The sequence below is a fragment of the Mobula birostris genome, chromosome 13, assembly GCF_030028105.1.
Source record: "Mobula birostris isolate sMobBir1 chromosome 13, sMobBir1.hap1, whole genome shotgun sequence".
Classification (NCBI taxonomy): domain Eukaryota; kingdom Metazoa; phylum Chordata; class Chondrichthyes; order Myliobatiformes; family Myliobatidae; genus Mobula; species Mobula birostris.
This window is the reverse complement of record NC_092382.1, coordinates 107,881,379-107,907,557: the sequence shown is the minus strand read 5'-3', so window position 1 is coordinate 107,907,557 and position 26,179 is coordinate 107,881,379. Positions and strand designations below refer to the sequence as shown.

The following is a 26,179-nucleotide window of genomic DNA, read 5'->3' as shown; positions in this document are numbered from 1 at the left end:
TCGGTGCTGAGGGAGTTTCACTCTATTTCTGAGCGTGGAATTATATGATGAGATGGTGCAGAGGGAGTAACACCCTGTGAAGACCCCAGAGGTGCGTGATAGGACGGAGTGGAGTGAGTTTCACTCTGTGTCTGATCCCGGGAGTGTGTGATGGGATGGTGGGCGGGAACCTCATTCTGTGTCTGACCCGGTAATACGTGATGGGACGGTGTAGAGGGAGTTTCACTCTACCTAACACTGGGAGTGTGTGTTGTGACGCTGTGGAATCAGGCTTCACTCTGCGTCCTGTTCTGGGAATGTGTGCGTCGAGGGGCAGCGACACCTAGTGACTGAAATTGGGAATGTGCTATTCGTCGCGAGAAAGCTCGCTTCACTCTGAGGATCCTGACTGTGTGATGAGATGGTGCAGAGGGAGTTTGTCTCTGCCTTTCCATCGGGAGTTTGTGATAGGACCCTGTGGAACGAGCTTTGCTCTCTGTCAGACACTGAGTCTGTTTCACGTGACAATGAGGAGGGGTTTGACGTGACAATGACGAGGGATTTGACGTGACAATGAGGAGGGGTTTGACGTGACAATGAGGAGGGGTTTGACGTGACAATGAGGTGGGGTTTGACGTGACAATGAGGAGGCCAGTGATGTTGTGGGGATGGAACTGGACTCTCTGACGGTGGAGTCTGAAAGGAGGATGCTGTCCAAGTTGCATGCCATCTTGGACAATGTCTCCAATCCACTACATAATGTGCTGGGTGGGCACAGGAGTACATTCAGCCAGAGACTCATTCCACCGAGATGCAGCACAGAGCGTCATAGGAAGTCATTCCTGCCTGTGGCCATCAAACTTTACAATTCCTCCCTTGGAGGGTCAGACACCCTGAGCCGATAGTCTGGCCCTGGACATTTCAAAATTCACTGGCATAAATTACATATTACTATTTCACTATTTATGGTTCTATTACTACTTATTATTTATGGAGCAACTGTAATGAAAACCAATTTCCCCCGGGATTAATAAAGTCTGACTATGACTATGACTATGATTATTTACACTGTATCTGACCCCTTGTAGAGTGCACATGGATGGTGCAGAGGTGGTGGGGGGAAGGGGTGGTGTTGGGGGGCGGCAGCTTCAATCTGCATCTGACAACGAGATTGCGTGATGGGACAGTGTGCATGGAACTTCATTCTGTACCTGAATCAGGAAGCGTGTGATGGTTTGGTGCATAGAGAGATTCACATTTTTTTCTGACCCCCGTGTGTTTGTGATGGCACAGTTTCGATGAGGCTTCACTCTGTGTCGATACATGGAGTGGAGTGATGGGATGGTGTGGCGGTAGACGCTAGAGGTGTGTGATCTGATAGTATGGAGGGTGCTTCATTCTGTGACATTCCCCGGGAGAGTGTGATGTGCTTCATTCTGTGACATTCCCCGGGAGAGTGTGATGTGACGGTGTAGAAGGAGTTTTACTGTGTCGGACCCCGGGAGTTAGTGATGTGACGGTGTAAACGGGAGCTTTAATCTGTGTCTCACACCGGTAGTGTGTAATGATGTAGGTGTTTGAAAAATTCCCTCTCGCCAGACTCCAGGAGTGTGTTATGAGACGGTGTGGAGGGAGCTTTACTCTGCGTCTGACCACTTGTAACTTACTTTTGAGGGAATCCTGCAATTCCATAAATCCCTTTGCACGGTAGAACTGCGATGTTTTTTTCTGCATTTAGAAAGAAGTCTACACTTTAATTTCTTCTATCAAAATGCGAGGTCACGCACCTCTAGACACGGTGTTACACAGCCACTAGTTTGCCCATTTCTCTCTGCTACTTCAGCACTGTCTGTAGATGGGAAATGTTATGACCGAGCTGCACTGACTGTGGTTTCCCGATGAGGAAGCAAAACATCTGTTGCAGAGGGAGATGCACTGCCCGGGATTTGGAGCTTGTGGATAAGAACTGAGGAAATGATTGTGCTGAACTCTGAGCTGTTGTCAATAAACCGCAGCCAGATGTCGGTATTGCAATTGTACAGATGGTCCAAGACCCACTGGGGAGCAAGTGTGGTCGTGTTCGATTTGGCTACGAATAGCATGGGGAGGATACGTGACGAGGGATACAGGGAATTAGATTAAAGGGCAGGATCTCCACGTGTTGCTACACGTGCCACTGAACCCGGGGGGGGGGTGTTGCGACGCAGTGGAAGGGTCTTCACTGTCTCTAATCCCCGCAATAAGTGATGGGACTGTGAGGGGGGAGCCTCACTCTTTGTCTGACTCGAGGAGTGTGTTTTCAGGCGGTGTGGAGGGAGCTTCAATCTTTTTCTGACCCCTGGTGGATGTGCAGTGATAGTGTATTGGGAGTTTCACCGTGGATCTCACCCCCGCTGTTCAGATTGGTGTGGAGGAAACTCAGTCTGTGTCTGACCACGGAAAAGTGTTTTGGGATGGTGTGGATGGACCTTCACCCTGAGACTCATCCCGGGAATTTGTGATTGGTGTGGAGGGAGCTTCACGGTGTGTCTGATCTCACAGAGTGTGTTGAGTGGTTGCTGAGTGAGCCTTACTCTGCCTCTGATCACGAGAGTGTGTGATGGTAAAACGTGGGACAGTGGACGGTCTGCACTCTCCGTCTAAACACATGCGGGTGAGTTGGTACGGAGAGGGAGATTTACAGTTCCTTACTCCTGATTTCCACTACAAACGTGTTCGAAGGATTGGGTCAGATAGAAAGACCGGTTTTATTTCCTGTCCACGTTAGAAACATCTTACACTGGAACGACGCAACCATGTTTAAACTTTAATTCAAGTCTCCTCGAAATGAGTTCAAAGCATGAAGCGATATGTGTCACACCACCAGAAGAGATATCCACATGTCTCCCACGTCTACCAGGATGAGACAAATATTGATGGGTCACTCTGCACCGAGCCATCACACACTCCCGGGGTTCGACACAGAGTGAAGCCTCCTCCACACCGTCCCATCACACACTGCCGGGGTCAGACACATAGAGAAGCTTCTTATACACCGTTCCATCACACACTCCCGGGATCAGTCACCGAGTGAGGCTCCCTCCGCACAGTCCCATCACACTCGCCAGATCTCATACTCTGAATAAAGCTACCTCCACCCCTGTCCAGCACACTCTCCTGGGGCTAAACATAGAGAAAACCTCCTTCCGCACCGTCCCATCACACAATTCAGGGCTGAGAGACTGAGTCAATCTCCCTCCACACCGTCCCATCACAGACTCCCGTGGTTTGATTGAGAGTGAAGCTCCTGCTAGGCAATAATACACTAATTTTAATTCAACAGAATTTTGTTTCAATGCTGTCTGCTGCCCATACGGAAATAACTGGAGTGGAAAATGAGAAGACGGGTGAGGTTGGGTCTGACAGGGCACTGCGTTGTTGGTGTGTGTCACCGAGATTAGGTTAGAGACTGACGTAGATCTCTGGGGAGCGAGTGGGTCTGTAGGATTAGTTTAGAGACTGTGGGAAAGAGGAGTATCAGTGGGATTAGTATGGAGACTGACACAGGGTCTGTGGGGAGAGAGTGGGTCAGTGGGATTTGTTTGGAGACTGACACAGGTGTGAAGAGGGAGGTGTGAAGAGGGAGGTTCAATAAGAATAGTTTGGAGACTGACACGGGGCTGCGGGAAGATCGCGGTGCAGTGTGATTAGTTTGCAGACTGACACGAGGCCGTGGAGAGAGAATGGAGTGGTTGGAATATTTCGAAAAAACTCTCGGCCTTGTCTACTGGGTCTACTTTGCTTCTCTTGAGTCTGTTTCAACCTTCTTTGATAGGAAAGCGACCTCTAATGTCCTGTACAAGACATATTCCGGAAACATCGAATGCATTGAATGTAAATCGTCCAGTCAGCATTCGTTTTGCAGTCCTGAAAAGCACTATTTCATCTGCGATTCATCTGCCATTTCGGCTGCATCCTTGATCTCGGATATTCCTGAAGAAATCCAGGATCTCTGTCCACTGGGGGCGATTTGAATCAATTAACAACCCCTCTTTCATCCCAGTCTCTCACTCCCCCTTCATAACTGCCCTTCGCCCCTACTTAACTTCCCTCTTCCTCTATCGCACCCTCTCTCTCAATCTCAGCCTCTCTTTTCTTTGGTCCGTCGACGTCCCTCTCGCAACCTATCCAGCCCAGCTCGCTCTCCCTCTCTCTCTCCCACTCACATCTCAATCCTGTGACCTCTGATTCTCGATTACCCGACCCTGGACAGAACGACTGTGCATATTCACCCTATCTGTGCCCCTCGTGTTTATATACATCTCTGTAAGGTCACCCCTACATTCTAAGTAATGAAGTCCTGACTTACCTCATCTGTCCATAACTCAGTTCCTCGAGTCCTGGCAACATCCTCGGCAATCTCCACCTGCATTGTTTCCAGCTGAATGGCATCTTTCCTGCAGCAGGGCACCCAAAACCGAACACCCTACTCCATCTGCGGGTTCACGGACGTCTCATACATTTGCAGCGTGAACCCCGCCCACCCCGCTCCATCCAGTACTCAGTGTCCTTACGGATGAAGGCCAGTGTTCCAAATGTCCTGTCCACCTGTATCGCATCTTTTGTCCCAGATTCACGATCTGATTTATTCTTTGTGAGTTGTACCACCTGAGATTCTTTTTCTTTTGCAGCATCAGTACGGCGCAAAGATGGAAAATTAATGTAAATTACAAAATAATAGTAAATACCTCAAAACTGTCGAGATTGTGCTCATGTAATGGAGGAGAGGAAGAAGGTGTTCCGCTGTTCCTGACTCATTAAGTTTTCACGCTTCTCCGATGGTAATAACGAACACAGGGCGTTTCCTGGTGGTGAGGGTCCTCAGTGATGGATGCTGCCTTCTCGAGGATGTCCTCGGCGGTGGGAGCTTGGTGTCCGTGCCGGGGCTGGCTGAGACTACATCCCTCTGCAGCCTCTGGCCACCCTGGTCGTTTCCGACTCCACACCAGGCGGTGATGCGATGGTCAGAGCGCCCTCCAGCGGACATCCGCAGAAATTTGCTCGTGTTCAATGAGAGACCAAATCGTCACAAACTCCTGACGTGGCAACACCTTCTGTAGCGAGGGAGCTCTGGATGGTGATCAACCCAAGGACAGAGGAAGGTCTGGAATACCTTACACTCGGACACAAAATTAACAAGACGGCAGTAAAGTCATCCAAAGTTTCAATCACAAGCCATAGTGCTGGGAATGCATCACCCAGTTGATGACTCAGTGCTCGGCATCAGACCTTTAACTGCAGACACTCCAGGAAGGAATCTGACAGGCAAAAATAGTCAGTCTTAAAGGGAAAGTGAGAGCAAGGCACACTCCAATCCCTTCAAATTAAATCTTGCTCTGGAAAGGAATGCTAACCTTGTATTTGCCTTCCACACAACCGGCTTCTTGGACAATCCAGCATATTGGTCGGCAAAGTTCCTACCAGGTACAATATCGGAACCCGATGCTCTTCGAGGCTTCACTCACCTGAACGAAGATTCTAACATCGACCTTCGAGACAGGAGTCACAGAAGAGAAGGAGCGAGCAGAGCCGAACAAAGTGCCCCACTCCAACAATCTTGTTCAACTGTAACGTGACATTCCCAACTCGTGTACGTACTCATCGTCACCCCTCCACGTCTCCGTCACCTCCAACCTCTCCGACATCTTAACCGCTTTACGCTACCCTATTCCTTCCCAAAAATACTCCTCCTCTCCGGGACTCCCGCTCTCCTCTGCAACCACTACCCATGTTAGTCAATCCTTCTTCCCCTACTCTCCCTCTCCCGTTTCTGGCAATCCCGCGATATTCGGCACCTCACTGGTCTAGTCACCCTGTCCCTTCCCTTCACCCTTGCCCGTCTCGCTGATCTCCTCGCTCTTCTACACACCGCCAGTCTGTGTCACCACCAGCAGTCACTGCACCCTTCGCTGTCTCCGTCAGCCCCATTCTCCCCTACGACCCACTTCATCGTCAACCCCTCCTTTCCCGACGACCATCCTCGCCACATTCAGTCAGGAATTATCCGACACTCCCCACTCCGGGTTTCCATCACCAGCTTCCTTTTCTACACACCCCGTCTCCATCTACCCTCCGTCTCCAGCGCCCCCGCCGATCCGTTATCCCTCCTTCCACAACTCCTCTCCCCGGCTCCCCGATTCGCGCCATTCCCTACAGCCCTCCACATTTCCATCATCCCTCTCCTTCCTCTACACTTCTCCCTCTCTGTGTTCATAGGGAGTTGTGGGGAGGAAGGGGGACCGGTGACGTCTGGTGTTACATCACCACGCCACCCTCCACCGCATATCGTTCTCTCAGTTCTGAGGCTATTCACTGTTCTGTGTGGACAGGCCGCTGGTGTGGCTCGGCATCACTTCCTCCCAGTGACTGACATCTCAGCACCCCTTCACTGCCCTCCCTCTCTTACCCTTCCCTCCTCTTCCATGCGCACCATCTGAACGCAAACACACGCACAACCTCCGAGATAGATACACTATTACGTACTACTAGCACGGCAGAGTGCTGGGGGTGGTGAGCTTCTGAACCCTGGAGTGTGTGAAGGGATAACTGCTGCGCTGTTTTCTCTGTTTCAATCCTCTTTGATAGAGAAGGTCGTGTACTTACTTACCAGTAATCCTCCACGTCTCTGTCATCTTCTCCCTCTCCGACGCCTTCAGCATTTATCCCGCCCTATCCCTCCCCTAAGACACTCCCTGTCTCCGTGACTCCCTCCCTCCTCTGCACCACTACGCATGTCAACCACTCCTTCTTCTGCTACTCTCCCCCGCCATCTCTGTCAATCCCCCGTCCTGCGGCACCACTCTTGGTTCTAATCACGTTATCTTTCCTTCACCCGAGCCAATCTCCATGGCCACCCCTCTCTCTTGTACACACCGCCTGTCTCTGTCATCACCAGCTGTCCCTGTACACTTTAATTCTCTCCATAAGCCACTTCACCCCTTACGACCCCCTTCGTCGTCAACCCTCCTTTCCCGACGACCAAACTCGTCACTGTCAGCCACAAACCCTACACCACTCCCCGTTTCACTAATATCTACAATGCCAGGCTCAGGGGCGTGGACCCCTGCCCTGAGCTCATCTGCCCTTCGAACAATCCTGCTTGCACTGAAACTTACGCCTCTCAGAACATTAGTTCCAGAAGGCTCTACTTTTTGCTTCCTGACTTTGTCTGAGGACTTAAAAACATCTGTCCCACAAACAGTCAACTCTCAGTAATGGCGTTCTTCTTTACATCCTCCAGCAACTCCAGTTTATTCCACCACTCCCCTCCCCCCCCCCCTCCCCCCAGCTTTCAATGGCAAACATTACCGCCGGGATATTAGTTCCAACCCAGTTCAGGAGTAAACTGAGAGAGAGGCTCAAGAGAAAAGAAATGAAGGAGCTGAACAACGTCGGAGCGGTGAGGCGCGGCCTCCAGGCAGGAGTCTGTGCTGCCCCCTAGTGTTCGCTCGGCAGAAGACAACCTCTGTTGTGAACAATTGTAGATTACGGTGGCATTCAAAGTGTCCATGAGCCCTCAAGCTGCATAAATGTGTGTGTGTGTGTGTGTGTGTGTGTGTGTGTGTGTGTGTGTGTGTGTGTGTGTGTCCTTGTCTGTATTCATGGGCATTCATGTATGATGGAATTACAATTAAATTTAAGTTGAATTGAATTGAAATGAAATGAAACCGTCTCGTCTGTAGAGGTCGCACCTTCCGTGAAAGGGAGTCCAGCGATACGCATATCCGAAGACGTTGTTCCAAATTTGCAGAACTGGCTCCTTCTTCTTTACCTATATATGGTGTCTATAACGACCGCATAGCATCGAGAAATCTTGTTCTCGCCCACAGTACCTCTTTTCTGTTCCCCAACCAAAGAAAACCCCATCGATACACCTCGCCACATCTCACCCTCTTCCCTTTTGAACCACAAACCACACTCAGTGCCGGAGAAATGACCGATGAGTCTTTGCTATGATCGGTCATTTGCACTTCTCTCCACCCATCCAAAGTGGAATACCTGTTATTAAGCGGGTAGGCCACAAGATATCTCTACACTGCCCCTGCCTTTTTAGCCACTTTCACATTCTGAATTTTACTCAGCTTTCTGTGTCCTACACTTTGCGTGTAAATACCTCTTTGATTGGCATCCCTATAACCCCCTCTATTACTCGAACGATCCCAAGTTCATCCAGTTGCAGTTCCAACTCTGCAACGCAGAGTAAGGGCAGCTGTATGGCTTTCTTACACGGTAAGCTGTCAGGAACCCTGAAGGACCCCCACCTTCCCATATCCCGCAAGAGGAGCATTCAACTCTTTTGGCCAGGCATTGCTACCACTACACAGAACAGTGTTGAGGCTCAGAACCGTGGGATCGATATCCGGTGGAGGATGGCGGGATGGTGTAACACAGGGCAACGCCTCTCCCAATTCCTCCCCCAGAGTTCCATATGAACAGAGAGAAGGAGGGCTGTGGAGGAGGTAAAGTGTTAATGGAAACGTGGATGGCTGCAGAAGATCGTTCGTGTCAAGGAGACGGCGAGAGGAGGCTCGAAAGGAGGAGATAGTGGAGACGACAAAGAGTGAAGGGGACGGAGTATTGATGGAGACGGTGTGTGCAGAAGGGGTTGGCGGTGGAGGAAATAGGCTAGGGCTGTAGGGGAAGCCGTGGCTGACGGTGACGGGGATGGGAAGGAGGGTTTATGACGAAGTGGGTCGTCGGGGGAGGAAGGAAGACAAGGACGGATGCAGGTCCTGCTGTTGTTGACTGAGACTAGCGGGGTGCAGAAGAGCAAGGGGAAGACGGGCAGGAGGAGGGGAAGACGGGCAAAGGTGAAGAGAAGGGATAGAGTGACTAGTCCGGGGTGTGGTGCAGAGGATGCAGGGAGTCACGGAAACAGGGAGGATTGCACAATGCATAAGGTCACCAGAGGCGGCAGAGGGGTGTAAACTCAACCAACTCCATCACGAGCACAACACTCCCGAGCATCGAGGACATCCTCAAGATGCGATTCCTGGGGACGTCACTTGATGACGTAGGATCGAGACGTGGAAATCAGCTCTCCCGTAAAAAAGACAGTAAAGTATCGTTTAAATAAAGCAAAGTTAATAAATATTTGTTTGAAAACTACTTATAAACTACACAAGATTATCTTAAGATATGCCTTGTAAACAGAAACCGAAGAAGACTACCGTTTTGACGACACCGCGAGCTGGGAAGAGAAAAGGGCCTACTACTGCGACGGAACCTTGGGCTCAGGTTGGATCTCCTTTCGAGCAGACACACTTTGTCTCCCACGTTGAAGAGCGGGTGACAACGGCGGCGGCAGCGGTCTCCTGGAAGAAGAGGCGGGAATTTCACATGCATAAAAAAGCAGGCATGCGCAAATCGGTGTAAGCCGAACTACAAGGACCGATTGCCACTGAAAGTGACAGTGATTCGGAGTTAGAATCAGACTCCCCGGTGAATACTGCTGAAGAAAAGGAGGAAGAAGAACAAGAGGAGATTAAAAATAAAGTACGTCGTGGAGACATAAAAGAGGCCTTAGTGCAAATAATGGTTGAATTCAAGGTAAAAGAACAGATGCTAGAAACATGTAGGGTATGTTTGATAATGTTATGAAAAAAAAGGACAAAACTGATAAGAAAGTTGAAAGCTTGGAAGAAATATCGGAGGACACCAAAGATAGAGTGGAAAAGATAGAAGATAATATCCTTGCCTGAACAACAGAACGAAAACGGCTGTTGGAAAAAAAAAAGTGAAAGTGCTGGAAAATTTTAGTAGCCGAAATAATATTAAGATTGTTGGTCTTAAAGAAGGTATGGAGGGGGATCTAATAGAATTTTTTTAAAGATGGATCCCGGAAAATTTGCAAATGGAAGAGGAAATCGGTCAATTGAAATTGAAAGGGCAGATAGAGCTTTTAGACGAAAACCACATCGGGACCAAAATCTGCGATCAATTTTAATAAAATGTTTAAGATGTCAAGATAAACAAAGGGCTCTGCAGGCGGCAGCCCAAACTGCAGACACACACACACACACACACACACACACACACACATATATATATAGTTTGTTTGTTTGCTGGGGGGAGCTGGAACAACTACTGATCAATCGCTACCGGATTCATGTGTGTAATCATGGCGGCAACCATGGCCCGCAAAATGGAGGGGAGGGGTTGCTGTGTTTTTGTTTGTTATTCGGAACATTGGTAGGGGGTATTTTGTTACTTTTTTTTATAATTTATGTATCTTTTATTTCTTTCTTTTGGCCTGGATGATTGGAGGGTGGAGACATATAGCAACATGGTGATTTTTAAAGATATGTACCAAGGAAATATGAGAGTTGAGATGTTAAGTAATGCTATAGATTGGAGTAATGTTGATGAGAATAATGACTGACATGTTGATTTTTTTTGAGTTTTAGTATTAATGGACCTAATGGACCGGTGAAAAGAATAATAATTTTAACACATATTAACAAAATGATGGTAGATATATCCTTCTTGCAGGAAACACACTTAACAGAGATAGAACAGCAGAAATTAAAAGAGATTGGGTGCGAAGTGTTATTACAGCTTCATTTAATTCAAAAGCGAGCGGGGGGGGGGGGTTGCAATTTTGGTCAATAAAACGTTACCAATTAGAATACATTGTGTAATAACTGATTCTGCGGGGAGATATATAATTATACATTGTCAACTTTTTTTTCGTAATTATGGACTGTCATGGATATTTATGCTCCAAATGTAAATGGTGCAAATTTTTTATAGGAGAAGCCTTTTTGAATTTGGATGACGCTCACGATAAAATATTAACAGGTGGAGACTTCAACTTTTGTCGAGACCCAGTATTAGACAGATCAACCAAGGCTGTTACAAATTCGAAAGTAGTAAAATTAACCTCATCATTGATGAAACAATTAAATTTGATTAATATATAGAGAAGCATTAACCCAAGAGAATGAGACTATGCGCTCTATTCTAACAGACATAAAACTTACTCAAGGACAGATTTCTTTTCTTATTATCAACGAATAATCAAGTCAGAGTGAAAAGTATGGAATATAAAGCGAGAATATTGTCCGATCATTCTCCTTTAATAATAACAATAATACTGATGGATAAGGAGGAATCGACGAATAGATGGAAATTTAATTCAATATTGTTTAAACATCAAGATTTTTTTGATTTTATGAAGAAAACAGATTTTTTTTTGGATACAAACTCTTATTCAGTTGATGATACATTTCTATTATGGGACGCGATGAAAGCTTATTTGTGGGGTCAGATAATAAGTTATACTTCTAAAATTAAGAAGGAATATATGGTAGAACTGTACCGGCTGGAAAAAGAGATTACATAATTAGAAAAAGAATCTCAAAGACATATGACAGAATTAACAAAGACAACATGTCAACAAGAAGCTGCAATATAATCCGCTTGAGACATATCGAAAGGGAAAAGCAATTATGAGAACTAAGCAGAGGTATTATCAGTTGGGTGAGAGATCACACAAGATTCCTGCCTGGCAACTGAAAACAGAACAGGCTTCCAAAACGATAAATGCAATTAGAACAAGTGCAAATAAAATTACTTATAAACCTTTAGAAATTAATGAAACATTTAAAAGTTTTTACTCTGAATTATATCAATCGGAGTCACAAAATGATGGTAATGAGATAGAAAGATTTTTATCACAAATAACTCTCCCACATTTGAATTCGGAAAAACAGAAGTGATTAGATTTGCCTTTTACATTAAAAGAGGTTGAAGAAGCTTTAGGTTCACTTCAGAATAATGAATCTCCGGGAGACGATGGTTTTCCGCCTGAATTTTACAAAAAAAAATTAAAGCTTTATTAATTTCTCCTTTTATGGAGTTAATACGTCAAGCGGAAAGAACACATAAACTTCCAGAGTCTATTTTGACAGTGATTTTAATAGTATTGTCAAAAAAAGAGAGAGAGATCCTTTAAAACCAGCATCGTACAGGCTTTGTGTAATACGGATTATAAAATAATAGCAACAATTTTATCTAGCAGATTATTTAAATATTTACCAAAATTAATACAAACTGATCAAACAGGATTTACTGAAAATAGGCAATCGGCAGATAATGTAACTCGGTTACTCAGTATAATTCATTTGGCACAGAAGAGGGAGGAAATGAGTATGGTAGTCGCTTTGGATGCAGAAAAAAGCGTTTGATAGATTGGAGTGGGATTTTTTTTTATTTAAAATATTAGAAAAATATTGGTTAGGAGTACCTTTTACCAATTGGGTTAAAACCTTAAATACTGATCCCAACGCTAAAGTAGTGACAAATGGCCTAATTTCAACACCATTCCAGTTAAAAAGGTCAACTGGACAAGCTTGTCCATTATCACCTGCTTTACTTCTATTGGCGATAGAATCATCAGCTGAATTAATTAGAATTGATTCAGATTTTAAGGGTTTTAGAGTAAATCAGGAGGAATATAAGACTAATTTATTTGCTGATGATGTTTTGATTTATTTAACAAACCCATTGCATTCGTAGCGGAAATTATCTTCTAGGTTAGAAGAATATGGGAAAGTTATTGGCTATAAAATAAATTGGGAAAAAATTGAAATTTTACCCCTTACTAATGGAGACTATAGTCAATGTGGATTAGCAACTCAATTTGGATGGCCGATAAATGGCATAAAGTATTTAGGTATTAGAGTTGATAATGATATAAATAAATTATATACATTAAATTATTTATCACTGTTGAAAAAATTTCAAGAAAATCTTGACAATTGGATGATCTTACCAATAACATTAGTAGGTAGAGTTAATGCTATAAAAATGAATATATTTCATAGATTACAGTCTTTATTTATTAGGGTTTCTTTATTAGAGTTAAATAAATGTGTGAAGAAATTTCTTTGGAAAAGTAAGATGTCAAGTTTATCGTTGGGAAACTTGACATGGAAATTTGACTTAGGAGGCTTACAACTTCCAAATTTTAAAAATCAACAATCAACTTTTATATAATTGGTATCAAAAAGGGGTTAGATGTATAGGAGACTGTTATGAAGGAGGTATATTGATGTCATTTGAACAATTAAAGAATAAATATAAAGTATAAAATAACACTTTTGTTACTTTCAATTAAGAGCTCATTTACGAGAGAAACTGGGTCAAACAATGTTATTATCGAAACCTAATTTAATTGAAACTATAATTCAAAAAGGAAAAAATTTTAAAAAAACTTATTTTATGTATAATCTGATTAAACAAGGAATCCATGCGTCAAGACAAAAATGGGAAAATTATTTGAATATTAATATTGATGAAGCAAGTTGGTCAAGACTATGTCTTGACAATATGACAAATACAATAAAACTTCGACTCAGATTAGTACAATATATTTTTTACAACAATTATATACTACACAGCAAACAAATAAGTAGATTAAATACAAACTTATCTGATCAATGTTTTCGGTGTAATCAAGAAATTGGTACTTTTTTACATTCTACTTGGTCTTGTTTCAAAATTCAACCTTTTTAGATAAACTTAAGAGTTTTATTGGAACACATTATTGGAACAGAATTTCCACATAATCCAATATTATTTTATTAGGTGACATTGAAGGGATAAAACCGGAACTTAAATTGAATGAAATTCAGAAAGAATTTATAAAAATTGCATTGGCAGTAGCCAAAAAGGCTATTGCAGTTACATGGAAATCGGATTCGTATTTAAGTATGGATCGTTGGAATAATGAAATATTTGGCTGTATTCCACTTGAAAACAAATTATTTATAATTGAAGGAATAAATATGATACATTTTTGAGTATTTTGCGCCCTTATTTACAAAAGATAGGATTATATATATAGGTGCTCTGATGATAAAGATGTTGGTCCATTGGGGAAATAAACAAATACATATATGAAATTTATTTCGAATCCCATGGAACATGTGGAGACCTTCCAATATCCAGGCAGTCTGTCTTTCTTTCTTTTCATTTTTTTCCTGTTTTTTTGTCTCTCTTTTTTTAGGTAGAGGTATGTAACGGGGGAAGGGTTAAGGGGAGGGGGAGGGTAGATATTATTCTATGTAGTCAAGTTTGAAATTGAATAAAAAAAAAGATGCGTTACCTGGAGAAGGCGGCATTCATCACTGAAGCCGCTCACCCCGGGACAAGCTCCTATTCGTTACTACCATCGGACATGAGGCACAGGAGATGAAAACTCAACGATTCAGGAACACCTTCTTCCCCTCCTCTATCATACTTTTGAACGCATGAGCACCACCTCGGCATTCTTTGTGGTATTTTTATCTTTTGGCATTTCATATTAATTTTACATATCTGTGCCCTACAGATCATTCAAAAAGATCAAATCCCAGGTGGTACAAGTCCCAGATAATAAAACAGACCGTGAATCCGGTGAAAAACCTGCGATACAGGTGGACAGGACATTGGACACGCTGGACGTCATCAGTCAGGACACTGAGTACGGGAGTCGGACGTTACGTTGCAGTTGTACAAGACAACGGTGAGTCTACCCTTGGAGTACGGTCTTCAGTTCTGGTCGCCCTGCTGTAGGAAAGATGCCTCTAAGCTGGAAAAACTGCAGATGGGGATTTCCGAGGATGCTGCCGGAACACGACGGACTGAGTTATGGAGCGAGGCCTAGAATGTTTAGGTTTTATTCTGTGACATTACAGAGGTGTATAAAACCACCAGCGGCACAGATAAGGCACTCTATTTCCCCAGGGATGGGGAATCAGCAACATTAGGACACATGATTTAGGTGCGAGTAGCTGAAAAGAGAAAAGGGAGGTGGAGAGGGATAAATCAAATGACAGAGTGGGATGGGGAGAGAGGGGTAGAGAAGGAGTAGAGAATCGGGAGAGAGAGTGTGAAGAGAAGAGTTGGGGAAGAGGGACGCAAAAATGCGAGAGGAAGGAAAATGCGGATATAATAGGTCAGGTGGGAGGGGAGGAGAATGGAGAGAGAGTTTGGAGGAACGAGGGTAAACGGAACGCGAGATGGCGAGTAACAGAGCGATAGAAGGAGGGAGGAAAATAGGGCAGGGAGTTGGAGAAGAGAGGACGGGTTTGTGAGGTACGGAGAGGGAGATGGGGGAGAAAGAGGGTGTTGTCATCTGATTCAAGTCGGCCCCTCGGACTGATGACAGAGATCCTGGATCTTTTCACGAATATTTGGGCACAAAGCTGCCGACTTCTCACAGATGAAACGGTGCTGATCGTTTTTGCAACGGTCCCATTTACATTCACTGCATTCGAAATTTCCAGCTTTATTCTTCTGCACGACATAAGAGGCCACTTTCCTGTCAAGGGAGGCGGGGTGGGGGGTGAACAAGTTGAGAGGGACTACTCTCCCGCAGCAGACAGCCCTGTGTCAGTACCCAAAATCACTGACACATTCCCTCACCATTGACCTGTGGCAGACACCCAAATCACCCACTTCCCCAATTTCCCAGCACAGCCCGGTTTCAGTCTCCAGAGACTCCCACTGGCCCATCCTCTCCCTGCAGCACTGAGTCAGCCCCAAAATTAATCCCTTGCCCCAATCTCACCGCACAGACCGGTGTCAGACCCCAGAATAATCTCAGTACCCCAGCTGCTCCCCATAGGTCGCAAAATACACACATAGCGACACTCGCTCTCCAAGGCTCCAGGTCAGACCCCAAAATACTCCAACTGCTACACAGTCTCCCCACAGGCCTGATTTTACACCCCAAAGGACGCTGACTTCTCATTCTCACCCCACAGATCAGTGTCAGTTCAAAGTCCACACACTGCTTCGCTCTGTCCGCACGACCCCGTGTCGGTCCCCAAAATACTCGCACTTCACACTCTTTCCCTACAGCCCCGTGCGAGTCCCGGAAATAATCCTGCTGCCCAGCCTTCTTGTTCCAAACTTGTGTTAGAAACCAAAACACCCCCACTTTCCACTGTTTTTCCACAGACCTCTGTCAATGCCCAAACTAATCCCACTGAAAAAAATCTCTATCCACAGAACTGTGTCTGCCCCCAAAGAACTCCCGCTGCCGAACTCTCTCTCAAAACCTGTGTCAGTTCCCAAAAGCGCTCTACAGATCCACCCAGTCCCCACGGCCCCGTGCCTGTTCCGAAAATGATCCCACTGCCTAACCTTCTCCCTACAGACCTTTCCCAACCACCAAAACACTCCCACTTCACGCTCTCTTCCCACATTCCACGTCAGTCCCCAAACGCATTCAACTACACACACTCTGTCAATAGCCCGTGCCAGTGCACAGACTAAACCAATTGCCCACTCTCCCCCCACAGATGTATGTGCCCCAAATTAATCCCAGTGCCTCACTCCCTCCCTACAGTGTCCGTCCCCAAAATACTCCTACCGACAATTTTCCTTCCTAGAGATCTGTGTCAGTCACTGAACAAATGCAAACACCCCACTCTCTCCCCGCAGACCTTTCCCTGTCCGCAAAATACTACCAAATCCCACACTCTCCCCACAGAACCCGTCAGTCCGCAAAATAATCCCCCTGCTGGCTCCCTCTCGCCACCTGTGTCAGTTCCCAAACTAATCCCACTGCCCACTCCCTTCTTGCAGTTTACATCAATCCCCAAACTAATCCCACGGCCAACTTTCTCCTCAACATCTTTCATGACACCAACTCTCACCCGCTTTTGCATTTTCCAATCCAGTATGAACTACGTTGGTCGTTGATAGCTTTCTTGACTAGTCTCTGTGAAATTAAATTGCTATGATTAATGATTGAATTCCAGCACAATTTAAGGTTCGTCACGTTCTGTCTGACCCCGCGAGAGTCTGATGGGATGGTGCAGAACGGGATTCACACCCTGCCTGATCCAGGAAATGTTGATGGTAGGGATTGGAGGGAGCTGCACTCTGTGTCTGAATCCGGGAGTGTGTTATGACACCGTATGGAAGAAGCTTCACTCTGTCTCACCCCGGGAATGTGTGAAGGGATGGTGTAGAGAGAGATCCACTCTATCGGAACCCGAGAGTGTCTGATGGGACGAAGTGGAGGAAGCTTCACTCTGTGTCTGACCCCCGGGAGTGTGTGATGGAACGGTGTGGAGGGAGATTCACTATGTGTCTGAACCCCTGTAGTGTGTAATGGGATGGTGCAGAGGGAGATTCACTCTGTGTTTGACCCCGGAAGTGTGTGATGGGACGGTGCGGGGAGATTCACTCTGTGTCTGACCCCGGTAGTGTGTGATGGGACGGTGTGGAGGGAGATTCAATCTGTGTCTGACCCCGGGAGTGTCTGAAGGGACGGTGTGGAGGGAGATTCACCCTGTGTCTGACCCCGGGAGTGTGTGATGGGACGGTGTGGAGGGAGATTCTCTCTGTGTCTGACCCCGGGAGTGTGTGATGGGACGGTGTGGAGGGAGATTCACTCTGTGTCTGAATCCGTGAGTGTGTGAAGGGACGGTGCGGAGGGAGATTCACTCTGTGTCTGAACCCGGTAGTGTGTAATGGGGTGGTGTAGAGGGAGATTCACTCTGTGTCTGAATCCGGGAGTGTGTGATGGGACGGTGTAGAGGGAGATTCACTCTGTGTCTGACCCCGGTAGTGTGTAATGGGGTTGTGTAGAGGGAGATTCACTCTGTGCCTGACCCCGGGAGTGTGTGATGGGATGGTGTGGAGGGAGGTTCACTCTGTGTCTGACCCCGGGAGTGTGTGATGGGACGGTGTGGAGGGAGATTCACTCTGTGTCTGACCCCGGTAGTGTGTAATGGGACGGTGTGGAGTGAGATTCACTTTGTGTCTGAACCCGGTAGTGTGTAATGGGGTGGTGTAGAGGGAGATTCACTCTGTGTCTGAATCCGGGAGTGTGTGATGGGACGGTGTAGAGGGAGATTCACTCTGTGTCTGACCCCGGTAGTGTGTAATGGGGTTGTGTAGAGGGAGATTCACTCTGTGCCTGACCCCGGGAGTGTGTGATGGGATGGTGTGGAGGGAGGTTCACTCTGTGTCTGACCCCGGGAGTGTGTGATGGGACGGTGTGGAGGGAGATTCACTCTGTGTCTGACCCCGGTAGTGTGTAATGGGACGGTGTGGAGTGAGATTCACTTTGTGTCTGAACCCGGTAGTGTGTAATGGGGTGGTGTAGAGGGAGATTCACTCTGTGTCTAATACTGGGAGTGCGTGATGTGACGGTGTCGATTGAGCTTTACTTTGGTGTTGATATGTCTTCCCTCGAACTGACACGTACCTGTTCTTCTGCTGAATTTATTTCAAGAAGAATTGAATCAGAATTTTCACAATGCAGCTTCGCCTCATCGTAGGATCTTTCAATCCTGGATATAAAATAACACCCGTCTTCATGTCTGAACCAGTCCTGGGAAAACGTTTGCTCTGAAAATTCCAAACAAGTCACAGTGAATCTCCTTCCGTCCGTACATTGCATCCGCCGGGAGACAGACATAGAATAGGGATCCAAGCAACACGCACAGAAAATGCTGGTGACCCCAGCAGGCCAGGCCGCATTGCAATGAAGAGGTACAGTCGACTTCTCGGGCCGAGAAGCTCAGTCAGGAATAACCGGAAGAAGAAATGGAATACGTTTAAAAGTGGGAGGGGGAGGGGGGGATCGGAAATGATAGGAGAAGACAGGAGGTGCAGGGATGGAGCTACGAGCTGGAAAGTAGATTGGCAAGGGGGTGCGAGGCGGGAGAAGGCAGAGGATTATGGGACGGGAGGCCAAGGGAAAGAGAAAGGGGGAGGGGAACCTAGAGGATGGGTACGGAGTTATACTGAGAGGGACAGAGAGAGAAAAAAAAAGAGCGAAAGAAAAAAAAGGCAACATCATAGTAATAACAACCAAACGAACAAACAAATAAATAAAGGATAGGGTACGAAAGGATAGTGGGGCCTTAATGGAAGTTAGAGAAGTCAATGTTCTTGCCATCAGACAGCCCCGGTAGAAGACAGATTGAAATTCCCTCCTCACTCTGCGAAGACTCATTCCTGGGGTCAGACACAGAGTGGGGCTTTGTGCATAGCACCCCATCGCAAACACACTGTGTCAGACACAGAGTCAATCTCCCTCCACACCTTCCCGTCACACACTCCCGGGGTCAGACACAGAGTCAATCTCCCTCCACACCGTCTCATCACACACTCCCGGGGTCAGGCACAGAGTGAATCTCCCTCCCCAACGTCTCATCACACACTCCCGGGGTCAGGCACAGAGTGAAGCTCCCTCTACACCCTACCACTACAAAATCGAGTAGTCAATCACAGAGTTATGCTGCTGTCGCAGTGTGTAATCGCACACTCCAGGGATAAGTCACAGCGTATCTCCTTCAGCACCATCCGATTACTGACACCCGGAGGAAGACATGAGGTGAAGCTCTTTCTCACTTTCCCGTGACACAGGCGCGGGGTCAGAAACAGTTCCACACAGGCAGCGGGAGTTACTTATACAGTGAAGGTCCCCGCATGCAATTTAGTCACACATTTCCTGAAGGGTCAGACACAAATTTGGGTTCCATCCACAATGACCCGTCACACACTCTCGGAAACAGGGGAAGAATGAAGCTCTTGTCTCACGGTCAATCATACTCTCCGGGTGTCAGATGCTAGTGATGCTCCTTCCGCACTCTCCCATCACACGCTCCCAGGGTCAGACACAGACTGGAGCTTTCTCCCCACCACGCTATCACACACTCCTTGGGTCAGACCTGGAGTGAGGCTCCCTGCAGACTGCCTTAACTGCGGCAAACAGAGAGTAAATCTTCATCCACACTACCCCATTACACCCGCCCATGATCAGACAGGAAACGAAACACTATCGGCACCATCCCACCGCATACTCCCGTGGTCAGACACAGTATGATACTGCTTCTACCCTGTCACTTCACACAACAGGGATCAGAATACAAGAGAAGCTCCCTCCGCACCGTCCAGTCACACACCGCTGTTATTAGACCCAGAGTGGAACACCATCCAGGCACGCGTCACTGTTCATGGTGTCAGACACACACATGAACCCCCTTCCAAACGCACCCCCCTCACCCTCACCATTGCTTCCCATCACACGCACACTGTGTCACAAAGAGAGTCCAAGCATACACAACCGGGGTGAGACTCAAATTTAAGCGACCTGCACCGCGTCGGATCACAAACTGAAACGGTCAGACGCAGATAGATTCTGTCCCCACAGACACATCAGACACTCCAGGGTTTAGAGGTGGAGTGAAGCTCCCGTCCACGTTGTCCCATCACACACTCCCGGAGTCAGACACAGAGTTTAGCTCCCTCTACAAAGCCAAGTCACTACTGCCTGGGTCAGACACAGAGTGAATCTCTCTCCGTGCCTCATCACACATTCCAGCGGTCAGACGTGGAGTGAAGTTTCCTGCACACCGTCCATTTACACTCTTCCCTCTTCTCCCGGAGTCAGACACAGACGCTCTGTCTCTCTCTACGATCCCATTACACACTCGGGGAGTCAGACACAGAGTGAAGCTACATTCACACCGTCCCTTCAGACACTCTAGGATTCAGACAGAGTGAAGCGCCCTCTGCACCGTCCCATCACTCACTCCCGGAATCAGACACAGAGTGAAGACCCCGCTACACCGCCCCGTCACACACTCCCGGATTCAGAGTGAAACTCTCTCTCTCCACGGTGCCATAACACTATTCTGGGTCAGGCATGGAGTGAAGCTCTCTGGGCCCTGTCCGATCACACAATCCGCCTGTCAGACCCAGAGTGAAGCTGGATCCATACTGTCACATCAGAGATTCCCGGAGTGAGGCATAGAGTGAAGTTCACTCCGCACCATCCCATGACACGCAGCCAAAGTCAGACATAGAGTGAATCTCCATCCATACCATCCCATCACACAATCCCGAGATCAGATACGGAATGAAACTACCTCGGCATCACAGACACCGGATTCAGTTACAGAGTGCAACAGCCTGCACGCCATCCAATCACACACCTCCTAATGGGTCAGACACAAATTGGGCTTCCATCCACAATGTCCCGTCACGCACTCTCGGGAACAGACGAAGAATGAAGTTCTTGTCTCACGTTCCCATCATACTCTTCCGGTGTGAGACACAGAGTGATGCTCCTTCCACACTGTCCATCACACAATCCCCGGTTCAGCCTCAGACTGAAGCTTTCTCTCCACCTCACTATCACACATTCCTTGGGTCAGACATGGAGTGAAGCTCACTGCACACTCTCCTAACACAGAGTCCTGCGGGCAAACACAGAGTGAACCTCCTCCAACACCACCGTGTTACACCCGCCCGTGATCAGATAAAAATCAAACACTCTCGCCACCATCCCACTGCATATTCCCGTGGTCAGACACAGTATGATGCTCCTTCTACCCTGTCACATCACACAACACAGGGGTCAGAAAACGAGAGAACTCCCTCCGCACCGTTCTATCACTCACTCCTGGCATCAGACACAGAGCGGAAAACCATCCAGGCACGCGCCACTGTTCCCGGTGTCAGACACACACATAACCGCCCTCCCAAACGCAGTCACCCACCCCCACCTCCGCTATTCCTTCCCATCACACGCATACTGTGTCACAAACAGAGTCCAATGATACGCACACGGGGTGAGACACTTTAAGCTTCCTGCACACGGTCAGATCACACACTAAAATGGTCAGGCGCAGATGGAATCTCTCTCTCCGCCGTCCCATCACACGCTACAGGTGTTAGACGTGGAGTGAAGCTCCCGTCCGCATTGTCCCATCACACACTCCCGGAGTCAGACAGAGAGTTTTGCTCCCTCTACAAAGCCTCGTCACGTACTGCCTGGGTCAGGAACAGAGTGAATCTCTCTCTCCATGGGCTCATCACACATTTCAGCGGTCAGACGTGGAGTGATGTTTCCTCCACACCTTCCAAATACACTCTTCCCCGTGTCAGATTCTGAATGTTACTCCTTCCACACCGTTTCATTACGCACTCTCGGGGTCAGACACAGAGTGAAGCTACCTCCACACCGCCCCTTATACATGCCCTGAGTAAGAGATCAGAATTTAGATCCTTTCCCAAAGTCCAATCTCACACAGCCTTGGTCAGACACACTGTGAATCTCTCTCTCCACAAGCCCATCACACACTCCAGCGGTTAGACACGGAAAGAGACTGCCTTAGCACACACGACAAATAACAGAGGGAGACCGATTCTCCCTCTACGTCTTCTCAACACACCACAGCGCAAACTGTCTGACACAGAGGGAACCTACCTCCTCACCGTCCAATCACACACTCCCGAGAATAACACAGTGCGAATCTCCTTCCTCTCGTCCAATAACACACTGCCGTGGGTAGACACAGAATGAATCTCCCTCCGCACGGCCACATCACATACCACCGAGTCTAACAAAGTGTGAATCTCCCTCCTTACGGTTCATCACACAGTCCCTGGCGACTCACAGAGTGAAGCTCTCTCTGAACCGTCCCATCACCCCCCCCCCCCCCGTGTTCACACACAAAGCGAAATTCCGCCCTCATCCTCCCATGGCACACTCACGGGGTCAGACAACCATCATAACATCCAATCACACAACCCGGTGTAACATAGAGTGAACGCCCTCTGCACTGACCCATCACACACTCCCGGAGTCAGACACAGACGCTCTCTCTCCGTCCGATCCCATTACACACTCCGGGAATCAGATACAGTGTGATGCTCCCTCCACACCGTCCCATCACACTCGCGGATTCAGTCACAGAGTGAATTCCCCTCTGCAACGTCCCATCACTCACTCCCGGATTCAGACACAGGATGAAGCCCCCTCTGCACCGCCCCGTCACACACTCCCGGGTTCAGAGTGAAACTCTCTCTCCGCCAATCCATAACACCATTCAGGGGTCAGACCTTGGGTGAAGCTCTCTGGGCCCTGTCCGATCACACAAACCGCCTGTCAGACACAGAGTGAAGGTGGATCCATACCGTCCCATCAGAGATTTTCGGAGTCAGACATAGAGTGAAGCTGTAAAGATACGTCTCGCAATCCTCTGGGCAGGCACAGAAGAATCCACCTCCACAACGTCCCGTCACACTCTCGTGGGTTCAGTGATACAGTGAAGCTTCCTCCTCGCAGCACCATCACGCACTCACCGGTCAAACACAGAGAGGGAATCTCCCTCCATACCGTCTCTTCACACACTCCCGATGTCGAGCACAGAGTGACGCTTCCTCTCTCTGTGTCTGCCCTGTGATGAGGAGCGGGTTAAAGATTGGAATGATGCCTCACCTCTTCGGCTAGTCAACAATTCACAGATTTGAGCCTTGGTTTCCTTCACAGCTTTGTACTTCGCTTCCATCTCATTGATCTTGGATTGAAGGGTTGAGTTTAACTCATCGTAGTTTCGGTCGAGGATGCACTTGGACTGACGAATATGTGATACTGAGAGAGATGGTGAAGGATGATTAGCGTTTACAGTGACACGTGATTCAGCAACACGCTACCGAGCGGGCCACAGAGAGTGTTGTGTCAGTGTCACGTTGAAGGTTGTCACAGTGAGAGGCGTCGGCCTGTCGTGTCACGCTGAGGGGTATATTAATGTGTCGGTGAAGGTTATGTTGTTGTCACAATGGGGGTCTGCGTCAATATCATGTGGGTCATGATCAAGTTCTTGTGAAGGACGTGGCGGTGTCACCGTGATAGGTGATTCTGTGCCCCGGTGAGAGTTGTGCCGGGTCGCATTGAAGTGTACCTCGATGTCACGGCGTGGGAAATGTCAGAATAAGGGGCCTGGTGCTGTTAAGGTGAGTGGAGCATCTCTGTCATGGTGTGGGGTGTGTTTAGAGAGGGATGTGTTTGTGTCACGGTGAGAGGCATGTCATTGCCACGGTGGTTGTAACAGTGTCAGGCTGAGGTGTTTTGATATCACGCTAAGAGGCTTGCCCGTGTCAGAATGAGGCGTGGGTAATTGCCTCAGTGAGCGGTGCATCGGCGTTATGTTGAGCGGTGATACTGTCTCGGTCAGGGGTGTTACAGTGACTTCTGAATCTTTGTCACGAGGCGGTGCAGATCACGACGAGGAGCGTGAAGGTGTCACAGTGTACGGTACCACAGTGTCACAGTGAAAACCGTGTCGGGGTCATTTTGAGGTGTGTTTCGCTGCTGCCTTGAGGAGTTTATCAGTAACACGGTCAGTGGGAATGTCGATGTTACAGTGAGGGGTACGTTGCGGTCAGTGTGACTGCCACGGGTGTGTAACGGCCATGGTCCGTGTCCGTGTTGCGGTTAGGAGTGTATCTGTGTCTCGTTGAAGATCGTGGCCGTGATACGGTGACTGAATTGTTCATGTTCTGGTGAATGGCGTGCCGGTGTCAGGATGAGTCTTGATTGTGTGACGGTGAATGCCGTGTCTTTATCATGGTTATAAGCCATATGACCAGAAGACAAAGGAGCAGAAGTCGGACATTCGGCCCATCGAGTCTGCTCCGCCATGTTATGATGAGCTTATCCATTCCCCCACTTAGTCCCTCTCCCCCGCCTTCTCACCATAACCTTTGATGCCCTGGCTACTCAGATACCTATCAATCTCTGCCTTAAATACATCCAATGACTTGGCCTCCACTGCCGTCCGTGGCAACGAATTCCATAGATTCACCACCCTCATGCTAAAAAAAAACAAAAAATCTTCGCATCTCTGTTCTGAATGGGCGCCCTTCAATCCTTAAGTCATGCTCTCTCGTCCTAGACTCCCCCATCATGGAACACAACTTTGCCACATCCACTCTGTCCATGCCTTTCAACATTCGAAATGTTTCTATGAGGTCTCCCCTCATTCTTCTAAACGCCAAGGAATACAATCCAAGTGCGGACAAGCGTTCCTCATATGTTAACCCTCTAATTCCCAGAGTTATTCTAGCGAATCTTCTCTGCACCTGCTCCAACGTCAGCACATCCTTTCCCAAATAAGGAGCCCAAAACTGCCCACAGTACTCAGATTGCTGTCTCACCAGCGCCTTATAGAGCCTCAACATCATATCCCTGCCCCTATACACTGTTCCTCCAGAAATCAATGCCAACATCGCATTCGCCTTTCGCACCACCGACTCAACCTGGAGGTTAACCTGAAGGGTATCCTGTACGACGATTCCCAAGACCCGTTGCATCTCAGAACTTTGAATTCTTTCCCCATTTAAATGATAGTCTGCTCGTTTATTTCTTCTGCCGAAGTCCATGATCATACTCTTTCCAACATTGTAATTCATTCTTCACTTCTTTGCCCATTCTTCCAATCTATCCAAGTCCCTCTGCAGACTCTCCATTTCCTCAGCACTACCGGCCCCTCCACCTATCTTAGTTTCATCAGCAAACTTAGCCACAAAGGCATATATTGCATAATCCAAATCGTTGATATACAATGTAAAAAGAAGCTGCCCCATCACGGACCACTGTGGAACACCACTGGTAACCGGCAGCCAAACAGAATAAGATCCCTTTATTCCCACTCTCTGTTTCCTGCCAATCACCCAACGCTCTATCCACGTATGTAACTTTCCTGTAATTCAATGGCAGCTCATCTTGTTAATTAGACTCATGTGTGACCCCTTGTCAATGGCCTTCTGAAAATCCAAATAAACAACATCCACTGTATCTCCCGTGTCTAGCCTACTTGTAATTTCCTCAAAGAATTATAATAGGTTTGTGAGGCAGGATTTTCCTTGAAGGAATCCATGCTGAGTTCTGCCTATCTTGTCAGATGCCTCCAGGTACTCTGTGACCTCAGCCTTGACAATCGACTCCAACAACTTCCCAACCACCGAAGTCAAGCTAACAGGTCTATAATTTCCTTTCTGCTTCCTTGTCCCCTTGTTAGATAGCGGAGTGATATTTGCAATCTTCCAATCCTCCGGAACCATACCAGAATCTATCGACTTTTGAAAGATCATCGCTAATACCTCCGCAATCTCCACAGTTACTTCCTTCAAAACACGAGGGTGCATTCCATCTGCTCTGGGAGATTTATCTACCTTTAGACTATTCAGTTTCCTGAGTAATTTTTCTGTCTTTTTTGTGACTGCGCACACTTCTCTTCCCTGCCACCTTTGAGTGTCCGGTATACTGCCGATGTCTTCCTCAGTGAACACTGATGCAAAATACTCTTTCATTTCCTCCGCCATCTCCTTATCTCCCATTACAATTTCTCCAGCATCATTT

The 26,179-nt window shown here is 47.4% G+C and overlaps 1 protein-coding gene across 4 annotated transcripts in view; it reads right to left on the bottom strand.

Annotated features, from left to right (window-relative positions):
- LOC140207296 (uncharacterized) overlaps positions 1 to 26,179 on the bottom strand; it is a 133,082-nt gene that overhangs the window by 97,956 nt on the left and 8,947 nt on the right. For 2 of the 4 annotated variants that reach the window (XM_072275786.1, XM_072275787.1), the window contains exon 6: positions 23,258 to 23,410. In XM_072275786.1, the coding sequence (XP_072131887.1) occupies positions 23,258 to 23,410 (153 nt within the window). Of the gene's footprint in view, positions 1 to 11,748; positions 11,827 to 11,951; positions 15,326 to 16,667; positions 16,733 to 18,229; positions 18,373 to 23,257; positions 23,411 to 26,179 lie in introns of those variants that run through there. The other 2 variants (XM_072275791.1, XM_072275790.1) reach the window with 2 other exon arrangements.